Source organism: Phocoena phocoena, chromosome 20 (assembly GCF_963924675.1).
Source record: "Phocoena phocoena chromosome 20, mPhoPho1.1, whole genome shotgun sequence".
NCBI classification, from domain to species: Eukaryota; Metazoa; Chordata; class Mammalia; order Artiodactyla; family Phocoenidae; genus Phocoena; species Phocoena phocoena.
Genome location: NC_089238.1, coordinates 54,843,195 through 54,862,587, shown reverse-complemented (window position 1 = coordinate 54,862,587; position 19,393 = coordinate 54,843,195). Strand labels below are relative to the sequence as shown.

Below are 19,393 nucleotides of genomic sequence, written 5' to 3'. Positions count from 1 at the left end.
AAGAAATCATTTTGGATGTACTTTAGCTATACGGGGTATCATAATCTAGTGATACCCTTTTATAATGCAAAGTAGAAGGTTCTCAGGGCTGTAAGGAATGTTAGCTGTCACTTGCCCAAGTAATACATCTCCTCTACCTTGTCTCCCTTTTATACACGTCTCATTAAATATTATTCCTGGCATTGTATTTTTTGAGCTGTTTATTTTACATTTAGTATTTAATGTCAAATATTTTTTGATTGTACCTTTATTGGAGGCATAATGATACTTATTTATGGAAAATCCATAATTTTGTAAATACCATCTTTTAGGGTGTACCTTTGTATGCAAAGATAACCAGGTCTTCTACGTTAAGAATTTATAGAAATTAAATCCAGTAAACGCTTAGTGGATCCAGTAACAGCCCTAACCAGGCCCTATGAGTAAGTGATATTACAGATGATAAACTCGTTCAGAATGTACTAGCTAAAAGCATAGCCTTAAGCTAGAAGGTAGACACAGAGATTTTTGAAAACAATTCCTAGGAAATAGATCCCTTTTAAGCGCTGCTATATGTACAAATAAAATTACATTTTTAACATATTTTGACTTTGTGCCGCTGTCTTACCGGAAAATTTGTTTTTCTATAAAATTTATTTTAAAAGATTTATTAAAGTATTTAAATAATACGTTTTATCTAATTTAAAAGTGTAACATGTGCTCTTTGTGAAAAGGTATGAATAGAATTAAGAACATAACTACCTGTAATCATAATATCGGAAGGTAATAGAATCGTTGGTACCGTTTTGGTGGATAGTTTTTCATGTTCTTTTTTCCTTGTGCACATAGATACATATTTAAAAATCAAGATTTGGATCACACTGTACATGAACTGTTTTACTTAATATTTCATTAACATTTCCCCCATATTCTTTGGGAAATATATTAGTTTCCTATGGCTGCTGTGTCAAATTTCTATAAACTTGGTGGCTTAAAACAACACAGATTTATTCTCTGGCAGTTCTGGGGGTCAGTAGTCTGAAGTCAGTCTCACGGGGCTGAAGTCAAGGTGTCAGCTTCATTCTTTCTGGAAGTTCCAGGGGAGAATGTGTTTCCTTCCCTTTTCCAGCATCCAGAGGCACCTGCATTCTTTAGCTCCTGACCTCCTCCTGTATCACTTCAACCTCATGTTTCCGTCATCAGTTCCCTGCCTCCCTCTTAATAAAGACTCTTGTCATTACATTGGACCCACCTGGATCGTCCAGGACACTAGACATCCTTAGTTTAGTTACACCTGCAAAGTCCCTTTGGCCATATGAAGTAACATTTATAGGTTCTGGGGATGAGAATGTGGACATCTTTGGGGGACCATTATTCAGCCTTCCAAAGGACCATAGTTTGAAATTGCTGCGTTGCAACTGCTGCACTAATTATTTAGCTAGTCCCCTATTGCATTTAGGTGGTCTATAATTTTTCCCAGTTAAAATCCTTGGACATAAAATTATTGTATGCTTTCAGGTTTATACTCCCGTGGATTTTAGAAAAGCAGGGTAACCCACCTCGTAAGAGGGTGGCCTCTGGAGCCAGACCACCCAAGTTCCCAGCCCAGCTTCCCCAATTACTGGCGGGGTGACTCCAGGCCAGGTGCTGAGCCACCGTGGGCCTCAGTTTTCTCATCTGAAAATGGGGGGATGGGTGGGAACAGGTTGTCGTGGGATTAAGTGAGTTCATACGTGCGCGCTACTAGGATGACGCCTGCCACGTGACAAATGCTCGGTAACTGTTAGTTGCTGTTGTCGCTGAAGTTATTAGACTACATGTTCTTTACGTCCATATATTGGCAGATTTCTCTAAAAGGTCCTAAGAGTGTTTTACATTCACTAGCAGCCCATGAGAGTACTCGTTTTATTGGGTTGAATTCTTAAACATGATTTTATTTTATACTCAATTTTTGTCGAAATGTTACTTGATTTTTATAATGTAGACTATAGAGGCACTGGGGTTAATTTTAGCAGCTGTTTACTATCTCAGTTCCTTAATTCCTTAGAATGAGAAATACTTTTAATTTCTCTTTGACTGGCTCGGTCCATCTCTTGGTGTGTTCAGATATCATTCTGTGTGACAGGTGATGGGTGTAAACCTATTTGATAAGGTCCGTGGTCTGGCTGTGCACACATGGGTCTGTGCAGAGTGAGTCTCACAGAAGAGGCTTAAAGTTGCCCCCACCCCTCCACCACATTTTCTTCTTACAAATTATTTTATTTATTTTTGGCTGCGTTGGGTCTTCGTTGCTGCCCGCGGGTTTTCTCTAGTTGCGGCGAGCGGGGGCTACTCTTCGTTGCGGTGCGCAGGCTTCGCATTTCGGTGGCCTCTCTTGTTGCGGAGCATGGGCTCTAGGCGCACGGGATTCAGTAGTTGTGCCACATGGGCTCAGTAGTTGTGGCTCACGGGCTCTAGAGTGCAGGCTCAGTAGTTGTGGCGCACGGGCTTAGTTGCTCCGCGGCACGTGGGATCTTCCTGGACCAGGGCTCGAACCCGTGTCCCCTGCATTGGCAGGCGGATTGTTAACCACTGCACTTCCAGGGAAGTCCTCCACCACATTTTCCAATTCATACTCCCACCCTCCTGCGCGCAGCGCTAGCAACTGAGACTAAATGTAGGACCTTTTTTGTGTGTGTGTGCATATTTTGGAAACCATTCAACCTGCCAGAAAGGGTCCAAGAACAATAGAAGCCCTTTTTTCCCTCTGAACAATTTGAAAGTAAGTTGCAGACCTGACGTCCATTACCCCTGGATACTTCAGTGGGCATTTCCTGCAAGCAAGGACCTTTTTATGCAGTCACGGCACAGCCTTCAAAATCCAGCAGTTAGTCTTGATACGCCACTGCTAGCTGATCACAGGTTGGCCCCATTCAGGTTTTGCCAGTTGTTCATTGCAGTAATGTACTTACAGTAGAGGGATCCAGTTCAGAGTCTTGAGTTGCAGTTAGCGGTCATGTCTCTTGAGTCGCCTTCAATCTCAGCCATTCCTTGACTTTCATTACCTCAGTACTTATGGAAATTCTATGCGAGTTGTTTTGAAAAATGTCCCTCGATTGGGGTCCTGATGTTTCCTTAGGATCTGATTCAGGTTGTGCGTCTTTGGCAGGAGCCCCTCAGGTGACGCCAGGCTCTTCCAGTGCGTCTGCCCGGCGGACCTGGGTCCATTTGTCCCATCGCTGGTTAACTTGATGAAGCGTCTCCATTGTAGGGTTACCCTATTTCCTTTAGTAAATCAGGATTTTGCTGGGAGCCATTCTGAGCCCATGTGAATAACTTATTCCTCTTCACAGTTTAAGTTTATTTTACATGTATATGCTACAGTGGACTCATGGTTTCCTGTTGTGTTCAGTGGGTCGGGTTCTGTTACGTTCATTATTTACTTTGATGCTCAGATTGTCCCGTGCTGGCCTCTGTGTCCCTTTGACACGTCCCCACCATTCTTTGAGCTTTTCCTTACTTTCTGGCACAAGAAGATGTTCCAGACTCATCTCTGTTTACCCTGCCCAGCCTGGAACTAGCTCTCTCTCCAAGGAGCCTGGTTTCTTTTAGTGGAGAATAGTTATTTAGAAAACCAGTTCTGGGTTCCCTCCTGTTGGGATATCACTGCCCCTGTGTCCTTTCAGCAGACAGAGCTAGGAAATACATGTATGTGTGTTTGTGTATTTTTCTACATCTGTCTGTATATTGAAAACCTTGAGTTCACACCAGTACTTCCAGTTTTATTCTGATCCTGCATGGTTCATTCCAGTTTTTCCCCTTTCATATTTGAGACTTCCTTCCCTGTCAGTGAGAAATCTGCCTCCCATTATCCACAGAATATTTATTTGATCAAATCAGTGTCCCTTCGTCACTGCCGGCGCCTCACGCAGGCTCTGACACCCCTCGCCAGGGGCCTCTCCCCTCAGCCTCCGTCACTCCGCGCCAGGCCGCTGCAGCTCTCCCACCGCTGCCTCCTTCTTGTCCTCGGCCGATTATTTTTATAGAAAGTGTTTTCTTTTCCTGTTGTGTCTGTGCTCCCCTTCTCTGTGCTCACCTTACGCTTGTTGCTGCGAACGTGTTGGCCACTAGATGGTGAGCCCGTCTTGGGGACACACTCTCCAGGGCTGAACTGTGGAGTGAGAGCGGGACGCAGCCGTTGTGCACGCGGTCGCGGGGTGCCTTCAGAGCGCTGCGGAGGAGTCGGGGGAGCCGTATCTTTAAAACAAACAGGCCAAGGGTGCAGAGGTCGGTAGGTGGTGGCCGGTCTTCCCTCCCCAGCGCCCACGCCATCACTCACCGGCCTCTAGGTCCCCCGTGGCATTTTTCTTTTCCTCAGTGCAAATTTATGTTTTGAAGCTCTCTCTTTCTGGGACTGGGAAACGTAGAAACCTCCATATCTGTTGTCACTCCTGAAAAAGAGTGTCTTCCTAGAACCCAGATTTTAGTTCACCTTTAAAGAACAGAAGCAGGTCAACCAGGTCCAGATAGGGAGTGTCTCCTTGTTCCCGTCCTTCCCAACCTTCTCGTTCCTCCCCCTGCATGGGGATTGTCCTCCTGAGGGTGTCTGCTTTCCAGCCCCTGTGGTTTGGTGACTCCTCTAGTGTGGCCCTCTGGTGAGAGGTTCAGTGACCTTTCAATTACTAAACCAGTGACCGCTGTTCATTATGGAAATGTTTCCCCTAATTTGGGGGTTTTGACCTCCCTCTTCCCCTCTGCCCTGAGCCATGCCCCCCCCCGGCTCTCATGCTCGCCCGAGAGCACTCAGGTCCTGCCCGTGCTTCCTGAGCCGGCTTTTCCTGCAGCCTCCGCCATCCCGTTTGGGGCAGACGCCCTGGGCGTTGGGCCGGAGGCCTTGGTGCTGTCCCTGCCTCCTCACGGGCGCGCCCCACATCTGGTCGTCAGCGGAGCCTGTCCGCTCTGCCTTCGCCTCCCCTGCCCCTCCCTGGCCCAAGCCACCCTCTTCACAGGGGCCTTCCAGGGGTCCCCCGCTTCCGCCTGTGTCCGCTCCACATGGAGGCTGGAGCGAGCCGGCCGGTGAGGCTCCTTTGCTCTGCTCACGCTCTCCCTGCCCGTTCAGCGCTAGGGCACGGGCCTCTCACCTCCCCGCCGAGGTCCCCTTCCCTCGCCCCTGGCCTCTGCTCTTCCTGGCACACACCAGGCGTGTCCTCGCTCGGGCTCCTGCCCTTGTCTCCCCAGCGCCCGCGGCACCCTTCCCCAGGGGGCTTGGCGAGCGCCGTGCTTCCATCGGGTCTTCACTCAGAAGTCCCCTTCCAGAAGCTTCTGCAGCACTCTGTCTCAGCTTCACCCCTCCGCCTGACTTGTCGCATCCCCCTTATTTCTTTTCTCTGCTTTCAAAATACAGCATTTATCACCAGCTAAATGCCACGTCTTCTCCTCATCGTGCGTGATACCTGTCTCCCCCTGAAAGGGCCGCTCCACGAGGCAGAGATTTCGGTCGTCTTGTGCTCACTGCTCTGCGGGGCGGCCGGAGCAGTGCCTGGCTCTGGGGCTCCGGGGAAATGGGTCGGACCAGGGAACTGAGCCGCTCGCCCCCCCACCCGCCCCGCCGCGGGGTTCTATCTCTGCACGGCGCTCCGCTGGCGCCCTGAGCGGCTGTTTCCGCCTGTCGCTGGCCCTGCTGTTCAGCCCCGCGCCCGCCTCAGCGCCCGCCCTGTCCCCCTCTCCAGCCTGGCTCCGCTCGCTGGCTGCTCCTGCGCGCTCCCTGCGTTTCCTCGCCGGGACGTAGCTCTGCTCAGGATGCCCCGCTTCTCCTTCCGTATTTCCACGCTTCCAGCCCTGCGGGGGTAGAGTCGGCCAGAGCCAGCTGCCAGCCCCCTCTCCCGAAGGCTCCTCCGTCCGTCCCCCTTCCCCGCGCGGGCCCTGTGCCTCTCCTTTGCTGTCGTCCTTTCCTGTGCTTGGCTTGGCCGTTGGCGTTTGTGCTTGGCCTCCTTGCAGGCTCCCACCTGGAGGGCTGCGTCCCTCACCTACTAACAACACGTGTTTCCTCTGTAACCCCTGGCAATGTCTGAAACTTGGTTATTAGCACTTCATAAATTTGTACCATGTAGTGAGTAAATTAAGGTAGACTGTCTTACGATCGTGCAGTGTCCTGTTTTCCAAAGACCTAAAAACTTTCCTGTTTCTATTTGGAAGAGAACTGATTACTTCAGTCATTTTAAAATTTCAGAGTCCCTGACCTTTTCTTTCCGTTTCTCTTTCTTTTCAAGTCAGGCTCCTGCCCTCAGCTGTGAGAGAACATCAGCCATCTCTCCCCCACAGGCTGATTGTAAGTTCACTGTCTTTACCTGTGTGTGAATTATTTTGGAACAGGTTTAATTGAAGTTGATGTAACTCAACTTGTTAGATCTAATATTTGCTCACTAGTATGGCTCACTGATATTTGCGTTATATCCAGTCCAAATGTGTCATAGATTCTTCTTCTTTTTTTAAAGCTATCTATCTTACGTTTGGTAGTGTAAAGATGTGTCATAGATTCTTTAGCATTCTGTTTTTATTTTATTTTTTTTAATTGCCTTAACTGAGACCCATTTAAATCTTTTCACTGTAGGTTCATTTCCTATGAACGTAAGAGCTCTTATCGCCAGTGGTTAGCTTTCTCTACTTTGACCCGTAATACTATAATTAAGTCAGCTATATACTTCAGATAGTTGTATTCTGTGATACTGCCGCGGGTATCAAGTATGAACAAGAACTTGGGCCTCACTCCCAAGCGGCTTTGCTGTAAAATAGGTCGGAGTGACTGTTGGTGTCCCCTGTTGCTTTTCTTCCATCTTTCTGTTCTGGTCTTTGTTTTCAAGTTCTTTGTTTATATGCCTGGCATTCTCATTGTTCTTCATGTTGCTATGGAAATAAGTTTTAATATTTCATTTCTATCTGATTAACTCTGTTCCACCAACCTTGGTCTCCAGTTGCAGAGATAGGCCTGCTTTTCAGGTTCGTTTGTTATTATTATAACAATGAATGTCCTAATGATTGAACTTCAAAGATTGTTTAGATACTCTTAACCCCTTACTTTTCTTTTCCTTTAATAAATTTATTTATTTGTTTATTTTTGGCTGCGTTGGCTCTTTGTTGCTGCGCGCGGGCTTTCTCTAGTTGCGGTGAGCGGGGCTACTCTTCGTTGTGGTGTCTGGGCTTCTCATTGCGGTGGCTTCTCTTGTTGCGGAGCGTGGGCTCTAGGCACGTGGGCTGCAGTAGTTGTGGCTCGCGGGCTCTAGAGCGCAGGCTCAGTAGTTGTGGCGCATGGGCTTAGTTGCTTCGCGGCATGTGGGCCCTTCCCAGACCAGGGCTCGAACCCGTGGCCCCTGCATTGGCAGGCGGATTCTTAACCACTGCGCCACCAGGGAAGCCCAAACCCTTACTTTTCTTTATCAGTGCTTTCCTGTTTATAGAAGCACACATGAATAGTTCCAGAAAGCACAGACTCCTTGTTGTTCTCGGGTACCAGCTTCTGCCAGAAGAATAGGTTTAACACCCTGACATCCCTCTCTTGAAAGGGGGCTAACTCCTTGTCCTGCGTGTTTTCTTTTTAGAAACAAGTAGGAATGGAAGGCCTGTCTGTCTCATTGGTCTGTCTTCCCCCTGCTGGATTATTTATGTTTCTGGCGTGAGCTGTGCAACTGAGTTTTCTGGGCTTGTTGTTTTATCACTGCTCTGTTCTTCATTGTGAAGAATCACGATTTTCCTTACCGTTCAGATACTTTGAAGGGTATTCGTGCTCACATGCAGTTTAATACTCAGCCGTTTTCGTTGGCAACAGCTTTTACCTCACGAACTGTCCTCTCATGTCACTCCAAGTAAAGAGAGAATTTGATTTTATAGCATATTCAGCAGGTTGAAGATCTTTAAGTTGGGGCTTCAGGTAAAATACACTTAGTGACAATAAAAACTCTTCTGTGCTCTCTTCATAGAATTGGCAGAAAGTATTTCAAAATCTGAAGAGGCGTAGTTTGAGTAATTTTAGACCATTTATGTCGTCTCTTAAAGAAGGTGGTAAGTACATGACTTGCATGGAAATTAGTTTGCTCTTAGGTGTTAATTTTACAGCAGAAAGGAAGGGTGTATACCAAGCTTTTGCCTGAAAAATCGGTGAAATTTATCGGGAATTAAAAGTACTGACTGGGGAAATGCCCTGGAAATGAAGAGCTGCAAATGATGGGAAAATACAGCATCTGAAACAGAGGCGTAGTAAGGACCATAGGCAGAGGGTCATGGTTCCTCCTCCTCCGTGGTGCTGGGTGCTCAGGGCCAGTGTGCTTAATATTCCTGGGGTTATTTGTCATCCTTATTTTTCTCGTTTATTTTATCCTATTTTATTTTTGAAGCCATCTTAAAACTTTTTTTCCCCCTGAAAGAAGAGAGGAGTAACTAAATAAAAGTGAAATAATAAGATGCTCCATGGTTGTGTCATACACTTATTTTGTCTTGTAGCTGGTGTGTCTTTTTGACCCTCTTATCTAAATTGCAGGGATCACTAACCCTCCCGGCTCTGTCAGCGCACTGCTCATGTCTCTGCGCTTGCTTTGTTTTATAGACTGGCTCACGGAGTGATCACTCATCCCCGCTGGACTTTGGTTCTGTGGTGCAGATGGAGCGTAGGACTCAGGTGTCTGGGCCAGAGTGAGCGAAGCCTGAGGCCCAAGATGGAGAAGAAACGAAGAAAGAAATGAAAGCCTCTTTTCAGGCCAAACCACAAAAGGCCATGAAATTTAACTTTTATTTACCTTGGACTAGACTGTAAAATGGCCGATCAGTAATGTTTCCGCTTTTAGCTGAAACAAAAATTAACTTATAATCAAGGAAGAAAAAAGTGCGATTTGAATTTATGCGATTTTATGACCGTATTCACTCATGACCATGAAGCTTGTCCACATCTGGCTGCTTCTGCTGGTGGTTTTGCTCTGTGGGAAGAAACATCTGGGTGACAGGCTGGAAAAGAAATCTTTTGAAAAGGCCCCATGCCCTGGCTGTTCCCACCTGACCTTGAAGGTGGAGTTCTCCTCAACAGTTGTGGAATATGGTAATGATATTATTTTAAATGTCAGGGAGTTCCCCCCACCCCCAATGCGGTTTTTTTCAGATTTATTGTAAACATCAGCTTTTGCCAAAAACAATAAATTTCGAATGGGCTGAGTGCATAGTGTTTGGATATTAGTTCTGCTGAAGTTTGTTTTTCCAGTATAATTAGCTTATATGAAGGAAGTCAGTTGACATTCTGAATTATTTCCCTAAAACTGGATTCCATGGAACAGATGTCATTGTAGCTGGTGAGGGTGGGGACTTTGGAGGGGCTGAAAGTTTACGTGACCAGTTGTGGATAACTAAGCAATTAGTCTTACATAATCTGCTCTACATTTTGTTACTGTTTTCAGTAAAATAAAACTGAGCCTTCACTTCTCTGAATTCCTTCTTCCTGTTTGAAAACCTTGCATGCATTTCTCTGCCGTACACTCAAATTTCTGTTAATGTTTGGTTTTTGAAAAATAGCTCAGGTATCTGATTCTAAGTGATGTGTCCTGTGATCAGTGGGGTTCATCCACATCGTTTTAACTCAGAGCTCTGGAAACTGCCATCCAGGGTGTTGAAAGTAGTCTGTTTGTTTACTCCTCCTTCTACTAGGTTTTATGATATGTAAGCTTTCTTTTACCAGGGAAGTTTTAGATTAAGTATAATCTAATGTCATAATATAGGTACGTAAATTCTCACTTTTATTTTGTGGTCATTGATTGCAGAGTATATCGTGGCTTTCAATGGGTACTTTACAGCCAAAGCTAGAAATTCATTTATTTCAAGCGCCCTGAAGAGCAGTGCAATCGACAACTGGAGAATTATACCTCGAAACAATCCATCCAGTGACTACCCTAGTGATTTTGAGGTGATTCAGATCAAAGAAAAACAGACAGCGGGGCTGCTAACGCTTGAAGACCATCCAAACATCAAACGGGTAACACCCCAACGGAAAGTCTTTCGTTCCCTCAAGTATACGGAGTGTGAGTACCGTGACCTTGGGCTGGTCTGTATCCATTTCTGCTGCGCTGGGAATAGGGGGAGGATGTGCGTGTTCACACGTGGCAGAATTTGAAAAGCAGTACCGTGAATATTCCTGTCCCTCCGTCTAGTTTCATCAGCCGTGAACCTTTTCCTGGCAGGAATTGAAAAAACCAAAAAGAGACTTTGTGCTTCTGATAGAAACAAATAGTGCAGGTTTGCGGTAGAGGGTGGTGGTTGTGTCTGTCGTGTGGGAAGTGATTTTCACCAGGTTCCTCTCAAAGCGTTCAGGCTTTGAGGCCCTGACGCCCCTTGACACTCTGTAACAAAGACGGTGTCTTTGAGTCTCCTTTTTATTTGCATTTTGCTTCTTTCAGCGCATGTTTTTATTTTTGAAGGCATCTCGCAAAACACCTCTTCCTTGGGTTTCATTTTGCTTTTCTCAGACCCTCCCAACAGTGCACCATCGCGCCTCCGCTGGGCTTGTTTATGCTGGGAGCTGGGCAGGGGCAGTGATGGAAGGGATTTGCTGAGTCCCTTTGAGCTCCAGGGCTTACTCTCCTATAGTCCTTACAACTCGGGCCTGTCGGGATAAGTTTATCCTCAGATAACAAGTTGCATATTATTGCATAGTATTTTCCAAAGCAAATGTATTACCAAAAGAAAGGGTTTTTTCCCCCCATTTGACATAAACTGGGGCAACAGATTGCTAGTTCCATTACCGTTTATTGTCATTTCTTTCATTAGATGGAAAAAGAAAATTTTGCTCTTCTTTTTTTGTCTGTCATATACTAGGCCTGAGAGCCTCTGAGGTTTCAAAAACACCCAGGGGACAAGCCTGGCTAATTTGCATCCTGTGACAGCCAGTTCGAGCGTCAGCTGTGGAATTCAGGTGTCTGGCTTCACAGAGCTCTCTGCTAGTCCACGTTTCGTGGTGCCTTTTCTCTTTGAAAAGCAATAACCTCAGAGCAATCCAGGAAGATAAAAGCAACCCAAAACTTGTACACTTAGCCAAATATATAAATTCGGCCTTTTTTATTTTTCAATCTTATCTTAAAGAGCTGCAGAATATTTTAGGAAACACAGAAGGGCTGATTTTAGCACAGGAAGCGTAGGGGCTCATGGTTGGGGTTCCCTTCTGTATCCTCTCCACCACGGTTGTCAGATGCTGTGCTCGGCAGCCCGTAAGGAAATAGTATGTATCTCCTTCTTGTTAGCCGTGGCCTTCTGTGGTAAGCAAGTCCTTTTTAAGCTTCAGTGCTTCTCATCCAGAAAATGGAGATAATACCACCTACCTCAGAGTTCTTACAAAGGTAAAAGGAAGTAGTGCGTGTGAAGAGAGCTTAGCAGATTTCTTAGGCTGTTGTGAGCAGACATTAAATGTTCATTTTTTGGGAATTCCCTGGTGGTCCAGTGGATAGGACTCCGTACTTTCACTGCTGGGGCCTGGGTTCAATCCCTGGTCGGGGAACTAAGATCCCGAATACCACGTGGCACGGCCAAAAAAAAAAAAAAAAAGTTCATTTTTTCTGTGGCTCTGTTGTTCAAAGGCTTTGCTTTATTTTGGGTTGGAATCTGTTACGCTCTGGATCCCATCCCTGGTCTCTCCATGGGCCGTAAGACAGAGCTAACCTGAGTTCCCCAAGACAGCACTGCAGGGTATTTCAAGGCTATCCTGGTGTCCCCCTTAACAGTTCCTTCTCTCCAGGATAATAAAAATATCCAGTTCCGGGCTTCCCTGGTGGCGCAGTGGTTGAGAGTCCTCCTGCCGATGCAGGGGACACAGGTTCGTGCCCCGGTCCAGGAAGATCCCACATGCCACGGAGCGGCTGGGCCCGTGAGCCATGGCCGCTGAGCCTGCGCGTCCGGAGCCTGTGCTCCGCAACGGGAGAGGCCACAACAGTGAGAGGCCCGCGTACAGCAAAAAAAAAAAAAAAAAAAAAAAAAATCCACTTCCTCCAGGGGTTACTAATATGACCTGGCGTCAAGTCCCCTCACCACTTTAATTGCTTTTCTTTGAATGCTTCCTGTTAACGACTGAAGCCAGAGTTGAATGCAGTCCTTTGGTTGCAGTCCAGTCTGCTGAAAGGAGAGCACAGCAGACCCGTCCTTAGTTCGAATACTGTCCTTCAGTCAGTGCCCAGGCTGCTGACCGAAGGAACAGAATCAACATGGGAGGTTCAGTATAGAATAATTTCAGTTGCACTGTGCAAATAATTACTTAATAGAATTGACATGACTGTATATTTTTCCCGCTCCCTGTGCTTTCATGGGTGTAGCCTGGTGAGACTGGAAGGAAAGCTAAAGTAATTGGCTTTAGAAACAGAACCTCAGTGGTATAACAGATTTGCCCTTTAGAAACGGATGTGACATATGGTTTTTTCTTCATTATAGCATGGTTTTTGAAAGGTAAAGGGACAACCCTTGTGGTATTTCTTCTACTTTTTTCTTCCACTAAGAAAAAGAAAAAGTATTTACAGATAGTAAAATCCATGCTTTTTAGTACACAGTTTGGCGAGTCTTGGTAAAAGTGTGCAGTCAGGTGCCCACCAGCAAAATCAAGATACAAGACAGTTCCATCACCCCCAGCAATCCCCCGAGCCCTCTGTTTTGCTTTTTGAAGGGGGACGTTCTAGCAGATACGCACGCTGAGGACGTTGGGCGGGTCACAGTAGGAAAAGATCAGAGCGAGGTGTCCTGGGATCACACGGCTTTTTCCTGTCCCAGGGATCACACTGTAAACGGTGAAGCGTCACCATTGCTTAGTGGACATTTTCTTATACTCCGCCCTCCCCACCCAACACACACACACTTCTGGTTCAGTGGGAGTAAGTGGCTGATGAAAAACCAGGCATTTCTTCAGTTTTATTATCACAGTTGACTTTATTTCTCCAGAAATGATTGTCTTATCAGTCTTGCCCTGCCTTACATTGGTTAGAAAATTCCAGGTAAAGAACTAATTGGGAATAACATGGTGGCTAAGTGATATCCTCTGACTCTAGCCACGTGGAGAAGCTCCTTCTGGCCGAGGGGAGGGAATATCACCACCCTGCAGAAGGGATTTCAGACGGGAGTCATTGCACTGGGGGAGTGGCTGTTTCCCTGACAGGTACCCGTCCCCTGCGTTTCTGATCTTTCTCTCCTGTGGCTGCAGCTGACCCCGCCGCGCCCTGCAACGAGACCCGCTGGAGCCAGAAGTGGCAGTCGTCCCGCCCCCTGCGCAGGGCCAGCCTCTCCCTGGGCTCGGGTTTCTGGCACGCCACCGGGAGACACTCGAGCAGACGGCTGCTCAGGGCCATCCCGCGCCAGGTCGCCCAGACGCTGCAGGCCGACGTGCTGTGGCAGATGGGCTACACAGGTGGGCCTGTCAGCCGGGTGGCCTCCCCTCCAGGGCCTCACGGGCCTGTCCTTCTGCCGGTTGAGCTGGACGTAGTCAGCTGCCCCTCGTCTCTGGCTCCTGTTGTGGGGGGCATCTGTTTCTGTGGCTCTTCTAATTGTTTAGTCCTGTTCACTTTTTGTGTCTTATTTCCCTGTACTGTTTCTGAGGTTACAAGGAGTAGATTGTGGAGTGTTTCTTTATTGTTGACACACGTGAACAGACACAGCACTGCCCCTGCCAGAGCTGACTGGCAGTCCAGCAGAGTTCTGTAATTTCCCAGGGAATGAGATCAAATCCAGAGATAGTTACCTTGATTTGGGCAGTCTCGTGAAATGGAGCACGTCCCTCCTGTGTGGTGCCCTGTGTTCGGCATGGCTAAGTGATCGACTGGCGAGGTTGCTACCTTTTGTTTCAGAACAGGAAACGATAGTAACGACCATATCCTGGGAAATAAAACTCACAACCCATCAGGTATTTTTTCTTGCTGATACATCAGGGCAGAAGATTCCTGTTTTAACGAATGTGGAGGTTTGGACCCTAAATATCAGCCCATGTCTCTGGCGCCTCATACGTCACAGTTTGTCTCAGTGTCTTTCCATTTCTCCTTGGCTTAGAGACCCTTACCTTAGAGAACCCAAGACCTTCCCTTACCGCGCCTCAGACTTAACACCCGGGGGGCTGACATTTTATTAAACTATTGTCTCTTCTTGGTTTATCCTTTTAGGGGGAAAACTTCACAAAACAGAAGTTCTCTAATCATCAGAAAAGCATTTTTCCTTCCCCCCAAACCAGCTGGTTTCCAGTATTGTGTGCATTTTTAAAAAGTAAACGATACACTTTGTTGGTTATCTCAGTGTAATTGATTATTTAATGAAGTACTGATACATAAATACAACCCTCATACCAAAAAGACATTACCTTTGTTACTTCTGTTAGCCTTTCAGTGAGTATCTTGTCTTTTTTCCTACGTGTTTTCTAGAATTCCTTGATCTAACAGCATGAGTCATGTTTCCCATCGCAACAGATGGCTTTTGGCCAGTATCTGAAGTAGACTTGTTATCATAGAAAAGTGTGCAGTGCAAGTGGTTCTCCTTAAAGTGTGCTCTTCCCTGCGTGTGCTGGACAGCCCCTCTCTGCAGCGGCGCTGTCCGTTAGTGAGCACCACCGAGTCCTGCTCGGGAGTAGAAGCGGCCCCCGCCCTCCCGGAAGTGAGTGCCCTTGTGGTGCCCTTCGCCCCATGGGCCTCTCTAAGGAGATGAGGGCGTAGAGACTTGGAGAAAGTTGCCCAGAGGGGAAAGTCAGTCATTGGTTGGAGGATCGGGAGAGGTGGTTCCCCCCACCCCCCTGAGAGCCGGTGACATTGAGGGGCGTCCGGAGGGACTTTCTGTGTGTCCTCAGGTCTCACTTAGCGGCAGGTGATGGTATTCCCCTGCTGTCCCCTCCTCTCCTGCGCACCTGGCCTACTGTGTGCCCTCTGGGCAGGCTTTGGCCCTGGGTCGCCTGTCATTCTCTCTGGGTCCCAAAGAGGGATGTATTTCATAAACGATGATTTCTCAAACACCATTGTGCTTTCTTTTTGGCATAAGGTGCTAACGTAAGGGTTGCCGTTTTTGACACCGGCCTGAGTGAGAAGCATCCCCACTTCAAAAACGTGAAGGAGAGAACCAACTGGACCAACGAGCGAACCCTGGACGACGGTGGGTGGCTGATGCCCTGAGAACCTGAGGGGGTGTTTTCTGGTCACCGGCGGGCTTCACATCACTCCCGTCCTCCGTTTTCTCAGCTGAGAGGGTATTTTTCAGTGTAGATGCTTAAACAGTCCGTGCACAACAGTTACTCAGACCCAAGTTGTTTTGTGCCTTTTGACAGAAGCTTTCCAGAGTAGGTCGGGAGGTGAGTGAGGAGAGCGGGATGCCTGGTTTCGGAAGGGAACCTCCTTTTTGGGGGGTGAGCAGGAGTGGCTGCCCCCCGAGGTGGGGCTGGCGAGGCCGGAGAGGTGCTGGGGAGTCTGTGTCTCGGGCTCGGAGAATGAGCTCGTTTGAAATGCTGCGTCTTGGCACACGTTGTATCAGCTGTGTTTCGTGCCTTTTTCCTTTTGGACAACAGGGCTGGGCCACGGCACGTTCGTGGCGGGTGTGATAGCCAGCATGAGGGAGTGCCAGGGCTTTGCTCCGGATGCAGAACTTCATATTTTCAGGGTCTTTACCAACAACCAGGTAGGTGTTTTGAGGACCCCTGATACGTAAAGGGTTGATATTAAAATGTGAAAAGTCAAAACTCTAGAAAACGTGCTGCTTTAAAAGCAGCACATGTCTGCGATGCTGAGCTGCGGCTGGCGTCCCCGTGTGCCGTGCTGTCCCTCCCGGCCCTCCGCGGGGCGGCTTTGCCCTGCTCCCACCGCCCCCTTCGTCGGCCTCACTGGAACCCCAAAGACCCTGCTCCAAGGGGATTCCTTGACCTCCCATTTCTCCTGTCCCGCCGGCCGGCCCAGGGTTCCTGTCCACCATGTCTCAGGCACACTTCTTGTGCTGGAGAGAACAACCCCGTGTCTGTGTGTTTGCTGCCCCTGCTGGACTGACCGCCTTGAGGGTAGCCTCTGTGCCCAGCACCCAGTGTCGTGTTGGGTAACGTGGATTTGGAAGCTTGTTCCCTCACTCTGCATTTGGAAACGTTACTGAAAAAAGGGAGGGTCCTAGTATTTATTAACTGTTAAAATTTAATTTTTGCATAGGTAATACATAGTTCAAAAACATCAAAAGGCAACACAGGGATACTTCTCCCAGCCCTGTCCCCGTCCGACAGGTTCTCACCTTTACTTCCCCATGTTCCCTATGTGGTAGTTTCTTTTTTTCACATACCCACTCCTAGAACTTCTTTTGCACATTCAAGCAAATATAAATATATTGTTTTATTTTTAAAAGCCTTTAAAAAACATAATTCTTAATCATTATGTTGATTCTTTTTCCACCGTACGGTTTTTTTTTTTAACATTTTGTATTTATTCACATATTTTGAATTTCCAGTGCTCTTTATTTCTGCCTGTAGATCTAAGTTTCCATATCCCGTAATTTCCTTTCAGCATGAAGAGATGCTTTTAGTATTGCTTGTAATGCAGTCTAGTAGCTGTGATTTCTCCCAGCTTTAGTTATCTGAAAATATCTTTATTTCATCTTTATTCTCAAAACACTATTTTCACTGAATATAGAATTTTGGATTGAAAGTCTTTTCATTCCCTCCAGTGCTTATTTTATTGTTTTCTGTCATCTATTGTTTTTTACTCTTAAGTTTAATTTTGTACCTTACAAAACACGTGAATGGCGATACACAGAGTAATTTAACTTTTGTAAGGAAACTATGAGAGAAATAATAACTGTCAGAAGTAATTCTGTGAAATAACTTTCATTGATACCATTTATTCTTCAGTCTATTTAGGAATAAAGAATATTAGACAAATACATTAAACTATTTAGAAACACTTAACTGAGTAGACGTGTCTTAGGACAGGTCCTTTTATAAGAGGGGCAGCTAGAAGTTTGAGGTCTTCCCTGGGTGGGCAGGCTGTAAGGTCAGGCAGGCGCTGGACGTGAGACCGGGCGGGACAGGACCCTGGGAACCTTGCCTCTCCCCGGAGTCCAGCCCCAAGGATTGGAAGCTCTGGGTGTAGTAGTTCACATCGCAGAGCATTTGTTGTTCTTGGGATCTGTTTCTGAAGTTGAAGTGAATACTTCATGCTGCTGAGAATCTAGCATTTGGAGACTTCCACTGAAACACCTAAAGGACTGTTTTAAAAATGGGCCAGGTCTCCTACACGTCCTGGTTCCTGGACGCCTTCAACTACGCCATCCTGAAGAAGATCGACGTGCTGAACCTGAGCATCGGGGGCCCCGACTTCATGGACCACCCGTTCGTCGACAAGGTTGGTCCTGCCGCTGTGCGGAGGACGAGGCGTTTGGTGACGACTCCTGCTCTGCCTCGCGCCCCGCTTGCTTCGTGTCTCGTGTGCTGGTGGCTGGTCGCCCACATGGTGACCACTCTGTGAGGACGTGAGCCATGGTGACTTGTGTGGGAAGCACCGCAGGGTGCTGCGTTGCTTCCCGTCACCTGAGCACACGGCCTGTCTTTTCTGGGCGTGCCTGGAAAGCCCGGGTCTGCTCTGTGCGCGTGGATCTGTGTCCTGGAGTCTGTCGTCTCTGGACATTCTGACTGCCAGCCATACCATGTCTGTACTGGCCTGGTGTTGCGCTTTCAGGGGGATACCTTCTTTTTTTAGTTCTGTTTTTGGAAGTTGTGGTTATTTTTGAATAATTATATATTGATTAAGAGTGGTGGGGCTTCCCTGGTGGCGCAGTGATTGAGAGCCCGCCTGCCAAGACAGGGGACGCGGGTTCTTGCCCCTGTCTGGCAAGATCCCACATGCCGCGGAGCGGCTGGGCCCGTGAGCCATGGCCGCTGAGCCTGCGCGTCCGGAGCCTGTGCTCCGCAACGGGAGAGGCCACAGCAGTTAGAGGCCCACATACTGCAAAAAAAAAAAAAAAAAAAAGAGTGGTGTAATTTCATAAATAAATGCTTGTTAATTTTGTAGGTGTGGGAATTAACAGCTAACAATGTCATCATGGTTTCTGCTATTGGCAATGATGGGCCTCTTTATGGGTAAGTACCCCTGATAGGAATAACCTTAGAGGTATTTTTTTCCTTGAAATAACTGAAAACCTGTTGTTTGTCTGTCTCTGTATCCTGCTATACCTATTTATACCTGTCTAAAACTTTGTATTGTGGATATTTTCAGCACATACAAAAGACTTTGTAATGAATCCCATGTGCCCACTCACTCCAGCAGTTGCCAACTCAAGGCCGATTTTGTTGAATTTTTTGTGTTTTTAACTTTGCTGGAAATAGCAATTTGGAGGCCTAAAGTTTTTATTCTACTCTTTTTACCCCCAACCTAAAATCAATCAGGAAAGTAAATCTGTTAGAAATAAATGGATTCTACAGTATTCATTGAGACCCAGTGTGCACAAGGCACAGGGTAAAGAGGTAGATAAGTTGAGGTGCCTGCCTTTTAGGAAGAATAAGGTACAGGTACGATGAGACTAATATGAGGAGAAAGTGCAGGGTGGCGTAACAGACACCGTGTTTGGGGGACTGAGGAGAAGGATCACATAGGGAGGGGGCAGAGAACAGTGTCACAGAAATGTCCCTTTGTGCCGGGTTATGGTGTATTAAAGTGGCTTGAGATGCGGGACATCAGTCACTGAATCACAGGCCGTAGTACGCTTTTGTCTGGTTAGTGATCCCAATTTTCTTTCTGCTTGCAGCTCCAGTTTTTATTCTGTAGATAATAACAGTAACCTCTTGTGCTGAATCACTTCTGCGGTGGGATGTCTGTCACCCCACTTTACCAGGCTCCCGGGACGTGTGTGGTTCAGTGCCGTGGCAGAGGGCTTAAAGTAACTGCACAGGAAGGAGAGAGCATACGGAGCCTGTCTCGGCGTGCCCTGATCCAGGAGAGCCGCCTGGCACGGCCGTTTGCTCGTGCCTTCAGGAGCACGTGCCGTCTTCAGGGACACCCTGGCCGTGCTGCTGGGGCAGAGCCGGCCGTCTTGAGCGCTGACTGGGCTCATCCAGGGTGGGGATTAGGCTGGACTCTGTGAAATGACGATTCTGTAAGTCACGACCCGTGCACATGCGCAGTCATGGTTCCAGCCTAAGAGCTGTTCTGTCAGCGATCCCATCTCCTGGTAGGGCTCCAAGGTTGGGGATCTGGCTGGGTCCTCAGTCGTGTGTGTTGTGACTCACAGGCGTGAGTGGTGTAAACACGTCCCAGCTATAGTTCTGCCACGAAAAGCACCAGTTACTTAGTAATCTCACCCAGTTTCCATGTCTTCTCTTTCTAACGCTTCTCCATTTGTCCCTCCCCCCACTTCTGACGTCCCCGCTCCAGGCCAGCCCTCGGCAGCTCAGCATCCCCAGGTTATCTGTCAGTTGCCCAGCCCATCCTCTTGCCTC

The 19,393-nt window shown here is 47.5% G+C and overlaps 1 protein-coding gene across 1 annotated transcript in view; it reads left to right on the top strand.

Annotated features, from left to right (window-relative positions):
- The first annotated feature begins 8,877 nt into the window (after nucleotides 1–8,877).
- Nucleotides 8,878–19,393, top strand: part of MBTPS1 (membrane bound transcription factor peptidase, site 1) — a 37,086-nt gene continuing 26,570 nt past the window's right edge. Inside the window, exons 1-7 of the mRNA XM_065898738.1 lie at nucleotides 8,878–9,040; nucleotides 9,753–10,010; nucleotides 13,163–13,366; nucleotides 14,974–15,084; nucleotides 15,494–15,603; nucleotides 17,187–17,303; nucleotides 17,970–18,037. Of these exons, the coding sequence (XP_065754810.1) occupies nucleotides 8,878–9,040; nucleotides 9,753–10,010; nucleotides 13,163–13,366; nucleotides 14,974–15,084; nucleotides 15,494–15,603; nucleotides 17,187–17,303; nucleotides 17,970–18,037 (1,031 nt within the window). The remainder of the gene's footprint in view (nucleotides 9,041–9,752; nucleotides 10,011–13,162; nucleotides 13,367–14,973; nucleotides 15,085–15,493; nucleotides 15,604–17,186; nucleotides 17,304–17,969; nucleotides 18,038–19,393) is intronic.